The sequence below is a fragment of the Enoplosus armatus genome, chromosome 15 (genome assembly GCF_043641665.1).
Source record: "Enoplosus armatus isolate fEnoArm2 chromosome 15, fEnoArm2.hap1, whole genome shotgun sequence".
In the NCBI taxonomy this organism is placed as follows: domain Eukaryota; kingdom Metazoa; phylum Chordata; class Actinopteri; order Centrarchiformes; family Enoplosidae; genus Enoplosus; species Enoplosus armatus.
Genome location: NC_092194.1, coordinates 18,402,564 through 18,422,464, shown reverse-complemented (window position 1 = coordinate 18,422,464; position 19,901 = coordinate 18,402,564). Strand labels below are relative to the sequence as shown.

At 42.1% G+C, this 19,901-nt stretch overlaps 2 protein-coding genes across 2 annotated transcripts in view; both read right to left on the bottom strand.

Annotated features, from left to right (window-relative positions):
* pcnx1 (pecanex 1) overlaps window positions 1–13,909 on the bottom strand; it is a 31,428-nt gene extending 17,519 nt beyond the window's left edge. The window contains exons 1-8 of the mRNA XM_070919929.1: window positions 13,757–13,909; window positions 11,920–12,134; window positions 9,595–9,700; window positions 8,209–8,245; window positions 7,466–7,531; window positions 5,647–7,374; window positions 3,514–3,643; window positions 1,133–1,326 (exon numbers count right to left, since the gene is read on the bottom strand). Coding sequence (XP_070776030.1) covers window positions 1,133–1,326; window positions 3,514–3,643; window positions 5,647–7,374; window positions 7,466–7,531; window positions 8,209–8,245; window positions 9,595–9,700; window positions 11,920–12,134; window positions 13,757–13,909 — 2,629 coding nt within the window. The remainder of the gene's footprint in view (window positions 1–1,132; window positions 1,327–3,513; window positions 3,644–5,646; window positions 7,375–7,465; window positions 7,532–8,208; window positions 8,246–9,594; window positions 9,701–11,919; window positions 12,135–13,756) is intronic.
* Window positions 13,910–14,983: 1,074 nt separating this feature from the next.
* med6 (mediator complex subunit 6) lies at window positions 14,984–18,867 on the bottom strand. Its single transcript, XM_070920564.1, has 8 exons — window positions 18,819–18,867; window positions 17,726–17,885; window positions 17,334–17,425; window positions 16,931–17,013; window positions 16,705–16,813; window positions 16,368–16,483; window positions 16,207–16,234; window positions 14,984–15,873 (listed from the first exon to the last, which is right to left on the bottom strand). Exons 1-8 carry the CDS (start codon window positions 18,838–18,840, stop codon window positions 15,743–15,745), a joined length of 741 nt encoding a protein of 246 aa, XP_070776665.1. The 5' UTR covers window positions 18,841–18,867; the 3' UTR covers window positions 14,984–15,742.
* Between the last annotated feature and the right edge of the window lie 1,034 nt (window positions 18,868–19,901).

Below are 19,901 nucleotides of genomic sequence, written 5' to 3'. Positions count from 1 at the left end.
TGTTTGTGTTTTTAATAGTTTGGTTATTAAAAATGCTGGGAAAAAGAAGGCCAAGCTGGAATGAGGTGGGGAGTCTTGAGTTGTTAGACACACAAATAAGCCAAGAGAAAACATGTTGCAGACTGACCCAGTGTCCAGTGTGATCAACAAATATGACAAGAATAAATGTAACATAAAAATCTATGTATAGAGTTTTTTTACGTCTCAAAACACTCCTTTCATTCCCTTATTTTCATTGCCAAGGCTGATTTTGCAACTGAAAATGAACTTTCAGGAATTCCTTAGAGCTTTGAAATTAACTTCAGGATGAAAAATATTTATTTAAGGATATTTGATGAGGACATGACCTAAGTTAAAATTGTGCAATCCATTTTTTTCTGATGAAATCATCAGAAACCTACAAAGAAAAATAGATGCTTTATGCAGCTGAGCACAGTATTCAGTGTTCAGTAAACCCATGTCTGAAATCAGGACCGCATATAAACTCTGTCAAAGTAGTGAAATCATATGCAGATAGACACAAATTATTAACGCCCTGAGATTACAAGCACAGAAACACACACTCAGACCACCAAGTTTCTCATAACAGCAATCTGCTCCGGGTGAAATTATGAGTCGGAGCAGTAATCCATTTAGCTCTGGTTCAGAGGAAGGACGTAAAACAGCTCTTAAAAAACCTTTATCTTCGTTACAATCATTGACGTCCTGTGGATATCAGTGAAACCTGTTTATGTATAGGCATCAACAGCAATCTGTGGGGGTAGGACTGCTGTGACCAAAGGGTAACATCCAAGTGAGGTCAAGTATTGGCTACAGACACGATATCACAGACAGAGATAAATGGAGCATGGATAATTGTGCTTGGCTTTGACCGATTGCGTCAGTCCATCGACCGTGGATAATAGTGCTCTGCTATGACTGACTGCAAAAGTCATATCTGTGACCAGCTCTTCAAGCAATTCCAAACCATCAAAGCCACTATAGCAACTTTCTAACCAGAGCAAACACAGCCAAAAACAATGAAAAATTCAGATGTCATATGGATCCACCTTCCCACGAACTACCGATCCAACTCTCTTCCATGAGAAATTCATTTATCTTAACATCGCAGCTCTCTTCATGCGCTCCCTACCGAAGTCATCCTGCAAGCTGGTGGCGCCAACGGTTGAGGCCTTGTCCTGAGAACCCTCCAGGTGTGTGCTTCCATTCCTGGCCAGCAGGGAGGCGCTTGTGCTCAGCACGGTCACCTGGGACGGGGTTCTGGATGGCTGACTTTTCACCTGGGAAGTAGAAGGCTGGGAGGCCTGGCTGAGAGCCTCCTGAAGACTGTTGGAGGAGAAGGGAGAAGGGGAGGAAATGAGAAGTGATGGAGGCCAGAGGGGTTCTGTTGATATACAACATCATCACGGGGGGGTGGGGGATGACACAGGTAATTTCACAATAGAGGGATTTCAGGTGATGTGATGCACATGCTGGTTGTCATAGTGGAGGTCCTCAACTCCGGGGCTGTGAACAGGTGTTGACTTTGTCTTTGTTTAATTGAATTTTAATCTTGTCACTTTTACACCTGATTTGTATCCAATCATCACCATGTTGCTTCAAATTTTAGTGACCTGCAGAAGAGGCTAGGGGCTATAGACGAGAGACTATGACCAACAACACATCACATTTTTTTGTCACTTATTTTACTTTTTCATGTTCCACATTTGCATGCACACTGCAGTTAGACCGCCACGATGGTACCAGCCATGGATTACATTTGTGACATTAAGTGTAAAGTCTGTACATTAAATATTTAGGAAGCTTTCTATAGACGTCTAAAAGCTATAAAGCAAAGTCCAAGCAGTGCAGAAGTGACTAAGCTCTCCATCCTTTTGATTTCTTAGAAAAATGGACCCATTGTGTTAATAGCATATATAGTATAGAAAGCTAATGCATGTTTTTCCTAGCAGAGGAACAGTAATGTTTAAGGTTAAGGAAAGTATTATGTAGCACTTTACACATGGGAATATAATCAGAGAGCTCAAATACAGAGTCTTCAATATGCATGGAAAAAATAAACTATCACTGGGTAAATTGTATGATTACTTATATTTTGCAAGCCAAAGCCTAAGACGTCTGGTGGTCCACTAAGAAAGTAAAAAAAAGTGAAGGGACAGGAGAGGGACATGAGGGAAGAGTGGAAGAGGGAATGATTTTGCATTTTGCAAGTTTATTGACCCCTGGCAGGCTGCACACTTGTTTCAAGGCTCAGCATTTAGAAATGTGACCTTGCAAAACAGATGCAGGAAAACATAGAGTCTTGACAAGAGGTGAATAGCTGTTGGCAGACAACAAAACTGGAGGGGTTATACAGACTTGATGTATATCCACAGCATAAAACCAGTGGACCATGAACATTCAGCTTTACGTGTTCAATGTTGGTAATGCTAACAGTGCTTAAACTGCCACTTTACATACAGTAATACAGTTGTGTTTTTTTAGATATACTTCTGAGGGGTTTTATGCTTTGCTAATTTGACAGGAGGAGACACACAAGTTGTTGCCATGAGAGAACCTGTGACCTTCCAGTTACAACATGGTCTCTGTAATCAGACTACAATCTCAGGATTCTGCAGGGAAGTAGTCAGTCAGACTGAGGTTGTCAAGGTTAGATCCCACGTAAAGTTACAGAAGGGACTGATAAGGGTACTGGAGACACACCAAATTTGACACTGCATTAAAATGGTGCAGTGGGCTAAGATGCGCTCATAATAAAAAAAAAAACTGAGTATTGCAACAGGAATGTGATTGAGAGTGCAACAGGAAAAATGTCATACACCATTATAAATTAGTGAAAGTTTATGTTAAAAGAAAAAAATAGAAATCTGTAAATATCTTTCTCCTGTGAATTATTGTGTTAAACTTACACAAAATTGGTTTAGAAGGTGTAAAAAGCTGAGCTCTTAAAATTGACTAATGAGCCGCTTGGGAGAGCAACTCTCACAATTAAAAACAACCAAAACACAGTATATTCCTGTGGGGACAGACAGCCGACTTAAACCTTTGATTTTTAAAATGATCAATATCATCTTCATCTCTCTCCTTAGAAAGGTCGCTCAAAAGGGCAAAGCAATGTGATACAGCAGGACATCTGTCTTATTGAGCGAATCATGCGCAGTTCTGAGACGAGACCGCATGTCAGCCAAGTAAATTAGTCAGACCTCGTGGCCTTGTGCCTTTGGGTTTGTAAGGACTCCATTCTTTGATCCATGCTCAAAATGTGGAATTTAAAAGATCAGATCATATGATAACAGGAGGAAAAGAGGGAAGTCTTGAGAAAAGGAGGACGAAAGACATCACATGCAGAGTGGGGACACCCATCCAATGATAGATGATGTCTTGCTTGATGCCATGCACTGCAGAAGACGTAAATTGGTGTTGATGTGGGACAGGAAAGAGCGCCACCTGGTAACATGCTCATACCAGGAAACACAACGACAGAAACGATTCCCTGCTCCATGCACGGCGTACCTGAGAGGAGATCCAATGAGAGAGGTGGGTGGGGTGGGGTTACTCCCTGCGTTGTGTCGCCGCCGTACTGCCTGCCGACGAAACGTGCTACGTTCACGCCGAAATATGACCGTCTCCTCGCTCCCTGGGGCTGTTATGATGAGAGACATCATTGGCCAGTCAGATTGGATGCGTTTCCTTTTTTGAGAGCTTTATGTGGACACTTGCATGAGGTGATATTTCCCATGTGTTGTGCTGGATTTCAGCTACATTTCAAAAACAAAGCAACAACAGTTACAAAATCTGCTGCTTGAACTTTAGACTACTAATGAAGCGTTTCAGTCCTAAATGAGAGCAACCTTTTAAAAACAAGACATCCACTACAACATGACAGACAGAACAACACCACGACGGGGTGTACTGTACTGGTGGCCTAGTGGTAGGGACGTGAGCCATGACATCCCGATGCTATTCTAGCTGCACCTTTGCTGCATATCATGCCCCTGTCTGTGTCGCTAATGTCACTATCATATAAAGGCAAAATTACCTTAGAATAATGCTGAAACATATGTCTGAAGTGACACATTTTCCCAAATGTAGCATTTAAATTGAGCCTTTCTTTCTCTGGACAGCGGCCCCTGTGGCCACAAGTGGTGATTATAAGATAATGGCACACTGGATTTCCCAAGATCCTCTTGAGTCAGTTATAAAGCAAGACAATGTAACTTTTGAAAGAAGAAATAACACACCCTTCCTCTTACAAAAACTAGTTGGAATTCAGAAATAATAACACAGCCTTGCTGAATTCATTACACGCAGGAGTTTTGCTGCTAAAGCTTTACTTGACCGGTAGCTCATGGTGGCTAATGTTAGCTAATGTTAGCAAATGTTAAATAGATATTGCTGTATAACTGCTATCACTGAGTCAGTCTGCTGACTTTAAGACTCTCCTCTACTTGTGCTTCTGTTATGCCACTACTGACGACTTCAAGTCCAGTAAAAGAAAGTTTTTAATCAACCAACCAATGCTATGCTACATTATAATGCCAATGCCCTACATGGATCTGACTGTGACCTGGCTAGCTTAGAGTCAAGTAAATAAAAATCCAGACAGCAGGAATCAAATGAGAACCAAAACTAATTATGAAATGTCTCAGTCCAACAGTTGACATGTCCAGGAATATCTGGCCTCTAATATTGTATGTCCCAGGAGCTGTACACTCTAGAAAGCTAAGAAACACTCAGTGCCAACATCATGAAAAATGTCCATAACACACAAAAGCCAAAGAACAAGAGCAGGGACAGACAAGAACTCAGCAAAAAATACAAGACATTAGCCTGCAAGTTGAAGAATGTGGGGTAGGGAATGTCCATTAGACTCAATGTGTATGACACTAATAAGAGAGCTGCTGTTTGTCTAACCTCAGCACAAAGCACACACTGTGCCATCATGCTAATAGTGATCTACACAAGGAACACTATGCTTGGGTCAGAATTGTCACTCCATGGAAACTCACCATGGTTACACTGAATGAGCAGGGCAGACAACATCTCTTATGCAGCCACACACACACACACACACACACACACACACACACACACACACACACACACACACACACACACACACACACACACACACACACACACACACACACACACACACACACACACACACACACACACACACACACACAAAGGCAATTATGAAGCAAGCCTAATGTCTGGAGGACTACACCCAAAACAGCCTCAATTTCATCAATTCTATCATTATGCTCATAGTAACAGGCCAAAGAGCAGCTATCCAGTAAAGTGAGCATGATATATGGTTTCCACTCAAAGTATGTTCAATACACATCCGAAGCTGCAAAACAAGCAAAAATAACGAAAGCAGACTAATAATGGTGCCTATATTCTGTCTGGAATCAGTATAATACAGTTCTGCTGATAATTCACAAAATAGAGTGCACGTCTGAACAAGTGGAGAAATGAGTGCTGTTAAATGTGGATAGGGTTAAACACAACATTTCTTGTGAAGCATTTCAGAGTCACTACATTGACAACATAAAATATGGACTCGTCATCAAACACCAGTAGTAAACCAGACAGGATGCAATGTGTACAGTATGTTAGAGCGCTGTGTGTTGTACATACCCCGCAGGGAAGCAGCAGAGGCATCCTGAGGCTCAGTGAAAGCTGCCTGGTTGGGCAGACTGTTTCTGGAGCGGGTCACTGACTCCAGCTGGGAGGCCCGACCCAGCAGGGATGCAGCATCCAGGACTTCCCCTTCTTTGGCTTCCAGGTCAGACTTGGAGGTGGTAAGGGGCCGAGGCCCAGCTGGAGCTCCTAGGCGGCTGGGATCGTTAAGGCAGGCAGCCGTACCACTGTCCAAACTCAACACTCTGGCATGTGTTTTGGCACTGCCTGTGCTGGGGGTACGGCGGGAGGTGCGCCGCTTCCCTCCGGTTCGCACTCCTGCCTCAGATCCTGCCGCAGCTTTTACTGTGGAGGAGGAGGCTGCATTGGCTGCAGTGTGCTTGGCTTTCAGGGCCCTGTAGCAGCCCTCTGGTGAGTGGCAGGAGCGGGAGGTGGCGCTAGATGAGCTGTCTGTGCTTAGGTGGTGGGTGGAGTGGAGACTGGAGGCACAGCTGAGTTCACTCTGATCGCTGGAGTCCTCCTCTCCACCCCCAGTAAACACAGCACTACAAGGCTTGGCCATGCCACGCAAAGACATGTAGTCCCGGTGACGGCTGGCATCAAAGCTGCTTGCCCTTTTCTTGCCGGTCCGCCGGCGTCCACTGCGCCCCGTTGACAGGGAAGAAGTCCTCTGAACAATGTTGGCTGACTTTGGTTGAACATCATCTTTCACCTGCTCCTGCTCCATGGCAGCTACACCTGTTGAGCCATCAGCACTGGTCCTGATGCCAGGCTCCTCCTGGCACCTGCCAGGTTCTACCAGCTCTTGGGTTGCAGAGGACGGTGTGTCGGCAGGTTGTTTAGCAGTCAGCTCATTGGCATGAGGGTTTTTATTGGCTTCCCTGGAGGGAAGGTTGCTTAGACCTCGAGAGCTAATACTGCCAAGGCTAGAAGTCCTGCCGTCTGTAGGAGCAGATACAGCTTCTCCTCTGTCCCGTACACGTTCATCCCCTGAAAGCGAGAGCAGGCTCTCCACATGTGTGGAGCTGGTCTGTTCACTGTGAAAGCTGCTGACAGTGCTGTTGGTGTCCCTGTCTGTGCCACTGCAGTAGCTCTCAGTGGAGCCACTACTGCGAGTACTCAGGCTCCTCAGGCTATCAGCACTGCGCTCCCCTCCATGGGACTTTCCTCCTCCACCAGAGCCTTTCCCCCCACCACCCACCTCCACCTGATACAGTCCTGAGCTACCTTCTCCTGCCTCCCTGGAGGCTGAGCGGGCTACTTTGCGTGGTTCTTTGTGCCTATAACACTCTATTCCCGAGGTGGAGGGCACTGCTTGGTCCTGCTGGTACAACCGCTCGGCCCCCTCTCTTTCACACGGCCCTGGCTTGTGTGGTCTGGCAGTCTCCAGCTCACACACAGGGTCAAGGCCACCTCTCCTGGGTGGGGGGTACAGACCAAAGTCTGGTAGACACGGGTCAGGGAAAGCAGAACCTGCCGAGCTAGAGGTCCGAGGCAGGCCCCGAGAACGGAGCTCCTTCCTAAAGGTCTGAGATTGCATGGATGCATGAGTGGTCACCTCTGTGTCACAGGAGGAGTGTGATAGGCTGAAGTGATAAGCAGCAGAGTTACAGAGATCAGCAGGCTCCCTGGACAGCTCTGAAGGACACAAGGAGGTTGATGGCTGCAAGGAGGCGAAGGAGTCATTGGGAACAAGGCAGTACATCTTTGCATCTGATAGCAGATCTAAATGGACACAAAGGAAATAAACATTAAAGACAGTGTTGAAATGTCACAGCGAGTAACATGACAACGATTTTTGTTTGTATGTGAATACCATGATCATGGCTGCAGCTCTCAACAAGAGTCAAACTGATGTCATCTGAAGTCTTTCCCACATCTCCTGCAAAGATAGGAAGAAAGCAATTGCGTGATGAGATTGCGATTACTGTTTTTCAAATCCTGCAAGTTTTACTTGGTCATACTTCCTGGGAGTTTGTGATGGACAGCCTGAGTGGATGGAATCCTTGAAGGGAAGCGGATTAAAACGCTAAACCCCAGCAGAGCCCATGTCCCACTTCAGACCATTTCCTGTCATAGCAAACTGCCAGCTAATTAGAATGGCATCGAACAGACTCACTGAATTATTCAGACGACGCAGCCGCCTCTCTCTAACACTCAATGGACCCAAAGCAAAGCTACAACTTCATTTTTTTCTTCTTCTCAGTTCAGTTCTTGGAGAATGACTCCCATGCTGGGTCTTACAGTGTATTACTTTTTCAAACTCATCAGTGCCCGTCTACAGCTGCCTCATCATGTGACTGTTGAGGTCATGGTAATGCCGAGTCAGACTACATTTCCTGGACAACTGGGGTGATCATGGTCAGGGATGTGGTGATCCCGCAAAAAGAAAATGCATCACAGGGTTGCAAAGAAGATTGTAAAACCAGAAAGACAGAAGTGCAATGTGCTTGCAGCAAGTCAGCTCTTTTCACTTTAAAATGAATGGCGCTACACAGGCACAGAGAACAATGATTTGGAAAATGAGCTAAGCATACATGACAAGGTAGTCATAGTTACCTTTGGGTACTGCTGCTCTCCCATGGGTGGATGCAATCTGAAATTTGAATAAAAAGATAAGTCAAGCCATTTGCCTTTTGATTCACATCCATAAAGGCAAACTGACAAGGTGTGTGATCATTAAAGAACACGACATCCAAAGGAAGACACTATTTGTATATTACAAACAGCCGGCGCCTCTTTACTGTCATCACAGAGAAAAGTTTTGGTTTCCCTTCCTCGGTACACAGCAGCTGAGCCAAACATGCAGGCTGATTAGCAACTCAAGGACACGCAGTACAGAGACGTAGAAGACAGAGCCCATGGGGATTCAGAGGTTACATATACAGTATCTCACTGAATAAAACCGCTAAATAACTTTGAATATTAAAAGGAGATATCTGCTGACAGCAAGCTATGTGAGGATCATACCTAATGAAAACACCCCTCTACACACACACAAACAGCTCCTTCCTCTAGTCCAGCAACAACAAACGTCAATTTTAAACTTGGACTTTCACTCCTTAGGTTTGTCTTTGCTATTTGTGTGCAGCTTTTGTAGGTTACAGTAAGCAGTACAGTACGTGTTGCACTAAAATGGGAGAAGGTTTAAAAGCTGTCAGGACTCAGCAGGTGACACTTGTTTGTGGGAAGATTAAAGATTGTTCCCTGTAGTGTGTCGCGGTAGATCACTTATCACTTGTGACACACGTAGTGATTTACAGAACAATTTTGTGAATAACAAGTGACGGTTTTTGTAGGATTCGGACATAGTTCAGCCTGAAATGTAGACGCAGTTTTCTTCAAAAAGAAACACATTTGCACAATAGGATGTCCATACGTCTGAAACTAAATCACTTCTTTAGGGCTGAGTTTACAATAAAACACTAGACTCCAGGATGCAGACATTTGACATAGTCTGTTGATTATGTTTGCAGTAGAGGACTCACTTGGTGCAGGCCATAACATTGCAGGACTTCACTTTTAGTGCAGACAAGATGCACAGTTTGACAGTCAACTAAAACAATATTGGCTTGAATATTAGAGGGGTTATCTTACATTCAAGGATAAGAAATAAATGTCATCAGGCATTCAACACTCTTATCCTCTCTGTGTGTGTGTGTGTCTCTCTCTCTCTGTCTCTCTTTCTTGTGTACAGGAGTGCTGATGACAGTTGGTTAATACACTAATGACCTTGTTATTGTTGATTCCGTTTTGTATGGTAGATGGAATTAGAAATACCAATAGGCTAACAGTTTTAAAAATAAGATTACTTATATGTATGTATGTGTTGTTCCCTTCTCTTCCCTAAAAAGAAAGAGGAGGGGGGTGGGTCTTATAGTAAGGGGCATCATATATTCACCCCAGGCCAGTATGCAGTATGCAGCGGACCAGTGCTCTGCTTACCTGCTGGTTAGGCTCCATCCCAATATAGGAGTTCCTGGAACTGCAGTCCACTGGCGGAGTCTCTTGCCTGATGAAGTCTGCCATCTCAATACCCCCTCCAGGGTCCCTGTACAGACACACAAACACATGCATACACTTGTATTACCAGCACAGGCACAGTTCACTCTGTACCATCCTTTCAGATTTAAAGGAGGGAGTGCAAAGTGTCATTCATCTTGTTCAGGTGATGTGTACGGTTGGCTCTGTTATATGTCATTTATGTCCTTCCCTTCCATCAGTACACCTGACTCAAGTTAGGGAAAAACACTTCATGTAACGTTATTAAACAGGCCTGTATTTCACATCCCATATATGGGTTTTGAAAATCATCTGAAAGAGCAAAAGCAGATGAAAGCATCCATGTAGATTTTCTACAGGGCTATATTTAGCTCGGACGTGCTTGTTTAACCAGTTGGTATGTCGAAACAAACAACTTGCCAGGGACTGTCTATAAATCATTTCCATATGCCAAAAATGTTTCATAACGGGTCAAATCACATCTTAAACACTCAGAGTACTGAACTACAACGCGGAGAGCGGATGAACGGAGACTGGAAAAAGGACCAGTCAAGGGAAAAGGAGTGGGTGGTGGTGGTGCAAAAACACCTTAATCAACTTCAGCTCGGCTTCTCTGCTCTACTGTAAACTCAAACAACCTGGAATGTAACTCCAGATGTGTGGGCAAAGCTGCGACTGCGTCTGCCCCTGTGGTCGAGAGCTCTCATTCTTCGTGTTGCCTTTCCCCTCTCTCAGCGTCCTGCTAAGCGCTCCCTCTGGAATGTGAATATGAGTCACTTCTTCGAGTCATGGGCAGTAAAAAGCTCGAACCTCACTGGCTTTTGTTCCTTCTGGATGAGAGCTAAACCTCCTCATTAACAAAAAAAGACTAAAGCCTGGCATTCAGAGTTGGGGTAACACATTTTTTTGTTCTTTGTAATATGTTACAGTACTTGTTATTTAATGGTAACCGATGACATGATGTAATGTGTGATGCATTATTAGTTGTTAATGTTATTGTTCATTATTATTGGTCATATTGTTTAACTCACAAAGTCCTGCACGAATGAGATCTTAATTACACGAACTAAGGCATTAATTAACATCAACATACTTGCCTTTAAAAAACATATGGGTTGCATATTGAACTGTGCATCTTTGTGTTTTGAGGATAATCAGTGGTTTTATGAAAAAAATATTTATATATAGATATCAATTTATGCAGCATGGTGCTGCAAGTTCTATGTCATATGTAATTGTATGCACCATGGCAGCAGAGCAGAACAGAGAGAAATGAACTTAAAGGTACCCTGCAGAGTTTTTGACAACTAGTAGCGCTCTGGAGGGATGTTTTTGTAAGTTTAGTTTGCTCTTTGTGCACAAGCGATACACGTTCCTGCGAATGGTTTCATACTACAGTGTATCACCGGTCTACAGGTGTCCATAACGCACCAAGAAAAACAGAAATGCACCCACAAAAGCAGAGAAGAAAACAACTGCTAACAAGTAAACATGAATGTAAACAATGCAGTTTTCAAAATTAAAACAAAAGAAATTGGCTAAAGGAAGGACATGCAGTCCAATGATTTGTTAAGCCTCAAGGATAGAAACAATGCATTTTGGTGAGCAACACTAAATGTAAACAGAAACATTGTTTACAAGAAAGCTCCACAGGGCACCTTTAAGTATGCTTCATATAAATGATGCCAGCTTTCAGTGTCAAAACCAAGCAATACTCTTGTAAAGCATTTTTAAAACAAAACTAAAAAACACATTTCTTAGCACAAGCCATAGTGTGGACAAATTAATTAAATTACAAGTAATTATAATAATTTGAACTAAACCTAAAATGTCTGCTGTGTATTATAACTCACTCTCTCTACCAAATAAAGTCGTAAAATAAAAATCTTAGTAGTTACTTTCCCCATCACAGCTGCTGTTACAGCTGGACTCCACTTGCCCTATCTGCCTATCTGAAAGCCTTTAAAGCGATATATTGATTCTCCTTATAGCAGCCTTTGTCCTTCTCACCACTAGAAGACCTTTAACCTCAACTCCAATAGACAACTCCAGATTACATCATCTTTAAATTACACGACTCACTCCACGACCACACTGCATGTGACTCCTCACCATCATTGATCAGGAAGCATGACGTCTTCTACCTAAAACACAATACTCCTACATCTGCCTCATCATCTGAGCAGCTTAGTCACACTCATGGAACGTCTTTGTCCTACATCTCCAGATATCAAATCCACCATTGGGCTGTGTAAAACATGAACTTACCCCGGGCCATTGCTGTCCTCCCGACGAGTGACACTGCCATCATTAGCCCCCTCGGTGCCATGTCTGATGCCCTGACTCTCCTTGGCCTGGTGCTCCACCACCTCCCCCTCATCCAGGGCATGGTGGAGGCGGTAATTCACCGTCTTCAGCAGCAGAAACATGGCAGCAATCACACCACAGTAGATTCCCACTATCACCATGGTTGGCTGCAGGGCCTGGGATTAGAGAAAGAAGCAGAAGTTAACTATGTGATATTGATATTGCAGAGGAAACAAGATGATGCTGACTGTACTTCTAATGGCAACATAACTTCTGCACCTTTTTTCCTTCCTGCTGTATTTCATATTTATTGTATTCATTTATCTTAAGGGTCAAGAAGTGACACTGTAATGTGATATTATTATTATTGTTCAAGTTTGTGCTCTGATTATTTTGTTCTTCTTGAAAATAACAATAAAGATATGTTTAAAAAAAGAAGGAGACATGCGTTTTTAGGTTTTATGTTTATCCAAAACGACAACGAGACCGCAGGTAGGCAGTTTAATCATGTCTCGCTGAAGTTAGCTCCTCTAAACACAGCTGAAAAAAATTAAATGCATTATTGCACCCATTGTGCCAATTATTTATGACGCACACTGGCAGCTTTTAAAAAACGACTGCATTCAATTATCATTTTAATGTCTCTTTTAATAGGGGAGCTGCCAAGGAAGGAGGCCATCACCAAGCACCTGTATGTTTACCACAAGGTGTCTGGGCTCCATCTTCTGCGTCTCTGTTGTCCTTGAGATATCCCCCTGCATCTGTTTGCAGTTATTACAAACAGCAGCACCACTCGAACCTGTGGCTCAATATAAACCACAGAGCTGACCAGCGTATTTCCACTCCAGGAATAGAACAGAAACCACAAACCGATTTGAAACATCAGCTTCTCAATATAGAAGTTAGTATGCTTAGCAAACAGCCATTTCCTGACCTTAGCACATTTGTAGAGATGTATCTGAAAAACACCATGACTCATTGACATTTCAACTTGTTCTGAAACCTATCTGGATTTGACAGTTTAATAACGTGAACTTATTTGACAAAAAAAAACCCCATACATAACATGCAGAAGTGGACTTGAACTTAAACTGGTGTGTCAAGTCATTTTGGGCAGTTAAGCTATCACTGTGCAAAAGTAAACACAAAGCAATGGCTTTAGAAAACACACCTCTGAGCAAACAGCAGCCAGTCAATTTAGTCCGTTTCTTGGACATTAAAGTTTCCAGATTACAGTTACATCCTTGTCAGCTGTGCTCTTGCAGTCACAGCTGGTAGCTTCTGAAAACTGGCGATACCGCAAATCACTACCGACAGGAGGAAAACAACTAGATAGGAGGGGGGTGGGGGAATTAAATTCACTGATTACTGCCTGGCACAGTGTAATCGACAGTTAATATCCTAACGGATCTTAACTGCATCACTGTGAATTTAAACAAAAGAGCATTCTGGTCCAATCTAGTTGGTGGATGCTACACTTAAGGGGGGCAGCCATTTAAAGATTATTTTGTTAATTTTGTCATCTAAATGAGGCTAATCTGTTTATAACCTTACATCTGTTTACAACCTTGTGGTTTTATAAAATATTCTTAGTGTAGTAAAAATATTCCGCGACGTCTCGTTAGTTTAATGACACGTTACATTGTCTCCGCTCCAGATAATAGACAGAGACCGACCGTTAGTATCCTGTGGCAGCTAACCTAACGGACACTTGGTTTGGTAACTTACGTTGTCAACAGTCAAGACAAAAACATAAATAAAGGAACCATAAAGGGGTTAAAAAGGCAACAGCGCTCACCATGTACAGCGTGAAGGGGAAACATAGCAGAAACAGCCAGATGTAGAGATGTAATGCGTTGACGAATGTATTTTGATCGGGGTCGTAGTACCATCCGCCTGTGACTGAAGCCCAGACCCCCTGCCTCAGGATCTGTAGAGTCTGCGACCCCATGTTGTTTTATTCCCTCCGACGAATCCGAGCGGAACCGAGCAACGGAACAACCGGGGTGACACACCGGCTAGTCGTCGTTGAACATGGCAAACGGTGCTATGTTGTCAGACACTGGCCTGAGAATCCCCTCTGCAGCCATCTTCTCTGCTGCTAGCCAGCCAGCTGGGGCACTGTTTCCAGTCCTCCACACAGGAGACTCCTATCCCACCACGCCCTGCGAGAAAGTTCTTCTTCGTGGCATCGGTACATAGTAGCCATGGAAGTAGCTACTGTGTCCACAATGAATACCTAAAAAAATATGCACCGTAGCTTGGTGCTTTCACCCTTTTTGTTGTCCGCTTATTCTCCCTGGTGAAAATGTCCCGAGTGACTATGCACGTTTGACCTGAACTTGACTCAACGCAGTGACGACAGAGAGCACAAATACACGAAATACGATGTACTACCATGCAATTAGGAGCACGAGCCAAGTGTGACCAAATGGCGACACCTGCTGGTCACGCGCTCTCATTTCTAAAACTCATTTACGAGAAAAATCTTGAATTCAAAAACCTTCTTAAGTGAAGGTACACAAGTATAAAAAAATATATATATATATAAGAAATACCAGTCAAAGGGGTATTTTGCTGTAGAGTACTTTTTTTATACTTGTGTACCTATATATATTTATATATATATATATATGCGTGTGTGTGTGTGTAGTTAGTTTTAACCTCTATATTCAGTTTTGGTAGTTTATTCCAGTGGTTCCCAACCTAGGGGTAAAAAAAAATCCAAGTTCTGCTACACAAATGTGTTTTTATTTTGTGAAACACAGGATCATTTTACCTCTTTGGTCTCTTTGATGGAGCTGCCAACAACTCGTCACCAACTGGACATTACTTCTTTTGTAAGGCGTCATAAGCCAAAAAGGTTGGTAACCACTGGATTCATTTCTAACAAAACATTGTGTTCCATAAGCTTATCATGTTTCTTAATGAAAAATATTTAACTGTAAACTGAGAAAAGTGTAAAGGAACATAAAATGGATTTACCAGGTAAAGTACAAGTACCTCCAGATTGTATTTACGTGCAGTACTTGAGGGCAAGTCAACATAAGAACAGAGCAGCAGTGGGTGAATAAACTTCAGCTTTGATATAAATGCTTTGAGTTGTAAGTAAGATCATCAGGAAAAACTGTGATCAAGCAAGACTCGAGACTATTACTTGTCAACAATCAAACACGTGAGGATACAGTAGCTGATACATTTTAATACAAAAACACAAAAAAAAGAGTATTCGTTTAAAAAAAAAAAAAACAGTTGAAAGTGTTTGTAATTAGAGAGAGGTGGTCAAGTCAAGAAGCTCTTTGCTTTTCAGATGAGATAATGCATTATGACACATCCCTCTGAAAAGCAGACCAGGAATTAAACTGTCCTCTGAAGTCACAACAACGCAAATATTATGCTGATGTCAACAGTAAACCGACACCGATGCTGAGGTCAGCTTATCATCAAAAAACCTCATCCTTAGCAAATACTGCTAAAGGCCTGCTGACATCAAGCAGTTAACCCCTGTTTGCAGTACAGCTGCCTGAAATGTCCATGATGCCAAAGATATCACGTGTACAAGACTATGGTTACAGTGTAAAAGTAGTCCTGGCACTGAGTCAAGCAACTGACATGTTTTGTGCCAGCTCATTCTTAGCATCCTGTAAACTGATCAAATGAGCAAAGTGGCAGACGATCTTGCAATGTTGGAAAGGGAATAAAAATACTCCCAAGCTGTTCTTTCAGTTAGTGCTGCAGGACTTCACATTTCCTTGCTCCATCTTCCCAGAGTGTGAGAAGAATGTCACTGTAGCCTTGCTCTCTTCTCAGGAGGCGGTTTGCTTGGCGGAGCTGGGGCAGAGGACTTCGTGGCTGGTTCCCTCTCCTCTTGTTTTACAGCTTCTGTGGTGGGTTCAGGCTCTTTCTTCACCTCAACTATAATACAAGGGCATGCAATTAGAAGAAAATTCATGGATTTTGTGGATATTGAACTTGAGAAATTTGAGAAATGTAGATGCTAATTCTAAACTTTCTAAATGTAAAGACAATATTACAATAGCAGTGCCACTTATACATAAACCTATGGTTAAGTGTAATAATACCACAAATACACACAAAATAAAAATGCTAAACCATAGAAAGACAGAATTTGAAACAATGAACACCTCATTTAAAGCCATTTCAGTAAGCACTGACGTCCTCAGACTGACACTAAATATTATGTAACTTTAGGATCTGAATCTAACGTAACTATGAACAAGATCATACCTGGAATAGGCTTCTCACCAGGCTTAGGCTGAAATTCCAAAAGAAAAAACAAAATTACTTAGATCCAATCACATTAACATGAAATAATGTTGTTACAGGACATTCAAATGAAAAGACTGAGTAGATTTAACATTAAAGTTTTGAGTCAGTGTAACATGTACCTGGTAGAAGGTTGGTGGAAACTTGGATCTGAGGTCCAAAAGGAGTGTGTCAACACGATGCCTCTGAAACAGTGAACTTGGTTCCTCTTTCTTCTTAGACTTGGGCTTGGCCTTTTCTGTAAAAGAGTTTTGTTAATCAGCTTTTGCCAAAGTCATCATATTGAACTTGCTATTATAAACTTCTGTGATCGCAGGGCACCATAGCTCTGGCTCCTATAGTTTCACTATTTTTATTTTTTTTATTTTTGTGAACTCGTCATATGAGCTATTCAACTGCTAATAAGAGTACCACCTAAATGTCTAAACTGTACATTTAAATGAACTGCCAAAACCTAACCTCTCTCCTCCTGGTCCTTGAAGTGCCACCAGTACCCTTTGGATGGGTGATAGCGGCAATATGACATGGCCTCATCAAAGGCAGACTGGATTCCATGGACAGCAGAAAGCTAAAACAGATGTGATTGATGTCACTCACAATAAAACCCTTATAAAGTCCACACATCAACGGCCTTTATAATCCACAGTTCCAAGTGTATTTTATAGGATCTACTATAAATTCTCACCGCTCTGGAGCTGATAACTGTTCCCAGGTCTGGGGCCTGATACACCACTCCTGCTATGATGTAGTAGTCAGCCATGGGAATCACTGGAGGATGAAAAACATAGTGTAGAAGTGGCAATAAGATCCTCAGATAGAGCCTCAAATGCAAGATTGTGCGTGTGTTAACATTTTTCATGAGTATAAGATCATGCAATCACAAATCTAATTACAGGCATTTAAACTAAATAAACATAACTGTCTCAGATGTCTGTACAATGAGTGTTTTGTTACTGTTTTGCAGCTGGATAATGATTGAGAGGACACCTGTGGCCAGCTGTATGACTTTATTAAACAGTAACATAGATGCACTTTCTACACTGACTGACCAGTATGTCACAATTAAATTCAGACATTTCAGTGTTCACCTTGTGTTGGTGTCTGCCTCTGTTGTTTACGGATTATATAAAGAATTGGCTCCTGAGCATGAAGAAGAATGTACTCCACTCCCACCATCTGACTGAAAATAAGATAGAAAGAATGTTTGCTTTTAGTTTTGCAAATGTCACTCAATACAACACATATGCAGCTGTGCACTGAAAATATATTTCTGACATTTAAAACAGAACAAGTCATAATAACAACTATATCTGTTTTATTTGTGTTTTGTTGCACATGTTGATTAATTTGCATGAGTCCAACAATGCGTTCAGTATCTATTTTGAGCTGAGGCCACTTTAAGTTTAATGTGACACTTAATGTCTTTATCATTTTTTTTATTTTATTTACCACCAAATCACACTGTGCAAGATAAACTTACTTCAGATGTTCCAGAGTAAGCCGCTGCATCTTCACTACCTCATTATTACAGGTTCGGTCATAGAAGGGGTTGCTTCTCTCAGAGAAATAGTCCAGAACATTTCCAGGGTTAAGAATCGGTACCCAGCCACTGTCCACCCAGGATATCCCAAGGAGGTTGTCTGCAAATTGAATGAAATATTTAACAAATATTTAACAAATATTTAACAAACTGAGAAACATGTGAGGTTTGAAATTATATTAGGGTTTTACTGAACACTTTTCAGCCATGGACGGAGCAGGCACTAATGTTATAATGTTATACACATCACTATCATCATCAGAGCTTCAGGTTATAATGCACACTCTGTGTTTTAAAACAAAAGCTTCAGGGCTTTAAGCACCTCAGATTAGCTAGACCCCCAACATATTTAGAGCAGTTTTGATATAAGTGGGTCTTACGTCTTTTTTAAGCTTTTTGTGTTTTGTTCTGTGGATATTTGGACAGGTGTGTTGTGTGACGTTGCCTGTGACAAAACAAAATCAAGTCAAATCAGAGTTTCCTAATGTATTGCCTTTGTTATTGGCTTAAAGTATTCCAGTTATCACCAGCACCTACACAGAAATCATAGCACCAGAGCACCAAAGCCAGTCATTTTATAAAAAAAAAAACTAGTGACAGGAGGTTATTTTCAGTTTTAAGTAGCTAGCCTAAAAGTAAAGAGCAGTCGGCGACCGTAACGTTAACTGAATCGGATGTTTGTATAGTGTTATTCAAAACCTCCTCTACCAGAAACATTGCTGGAATTTATATGTGATTTATAATCTGTTGCTTTATAAGATAACTTGCTCAACGAAACTGACCACCATGGCAGCCAGCCACTATTAGCTAAATTAGCCGACATGCTAGTCAAAGCGGAGGAGATGCTAATGTTGCTAACCTTAGCTTCTAGCACTAACAAATATACGTGGAATCTGCCGACAGCAAATCTACACAGCTGCTTTATCTCAACTGTCCAAATACAACACGTAAATTGTTGACTTATGAAACATCACCACAGCAAAGTAACCTGGAAATAACTCCCTAACAATTAATAAAACGGCAATTTAGCTACCTCTGAAATCCACCGCCGCCATGATGTAAACAATTTGTCTCACAAAGACGACGTCTTCACGTTGCTTCACGTCGTAGTTTGATGACGTCTCCTTAATCGTTTCGATTAGTTAAATTGGAATAAAGGCATGAATAAAGTGTAGTAAAGGCATTTTAATAAAAGAAAAAACATGTGCAAAAAAGAGACAGTGTTTTTATTATTATTTTCTACCCTCATTTTACCTTAATTTATTATATTGGTCTTTTTTTGGCTACACATGGCAACAGAAATCCAACAGCACACTGATTCAAAATTACTCTTAATGATATGGGTTTTTTTTGTGTGCCTAACTTGGAAACTGTATCCGCACTTCATTTCATACAAAGCATTAAACTGAATTGTATGACACAGATGTAGTGTTTGGGCATCTTTCTTGAGGCCTATATACAGAGAATTAAAGGCTGTGATATTACAAACAAGCACCCGTTTGAGCATTACGTAATCAGAGATATTTAATAGCTTTCATGGTTCATGGTCTTTATTTCTGATCAGCAACATTTGCTCCGGAGAGCTGAAATTCCAGAGACACACCCAGACAGCTGATTTCACTGCCCTGTGAGTGTGACAGGACAGATGGATTCAGGCATGGTGGATACACCGGCTTACACGCACCCAGTGCTGTTGGTAAAGTGGCAGTCAAAATGACAGGCTCTTTTGTCAGGGTAAAAGGGACGACCGTATTCATCACCTAGCTGCCTGCTCCCCCCTTCATAATAGAGGCTCATAACACTATTACCCTGCATAAACCCCGGTTTGAATGACATCATAGCCTGTCATTAGGGACTATAGCCTGTCATGAGTCTGTCCAAAGTGGCTGCGCAGAATCCGAGCTGTCAGGGAGAACAGCAGGCTGCAGGCTGCTCGGGCGAGAGACGACATGCTGGATGATCTTTATCTGATTCATCTGGGTAGAGATGACTGCATTCCTCCAATTTTAAAGGAATATTTAGGTGGAAGGAGGGGGCGGATATTCACTGTCGTCAAGTGCTCCTCTTAGTGTGAGATATTTAGTTTAAGGAGGCTAAAATACTGTAATTTCAAATC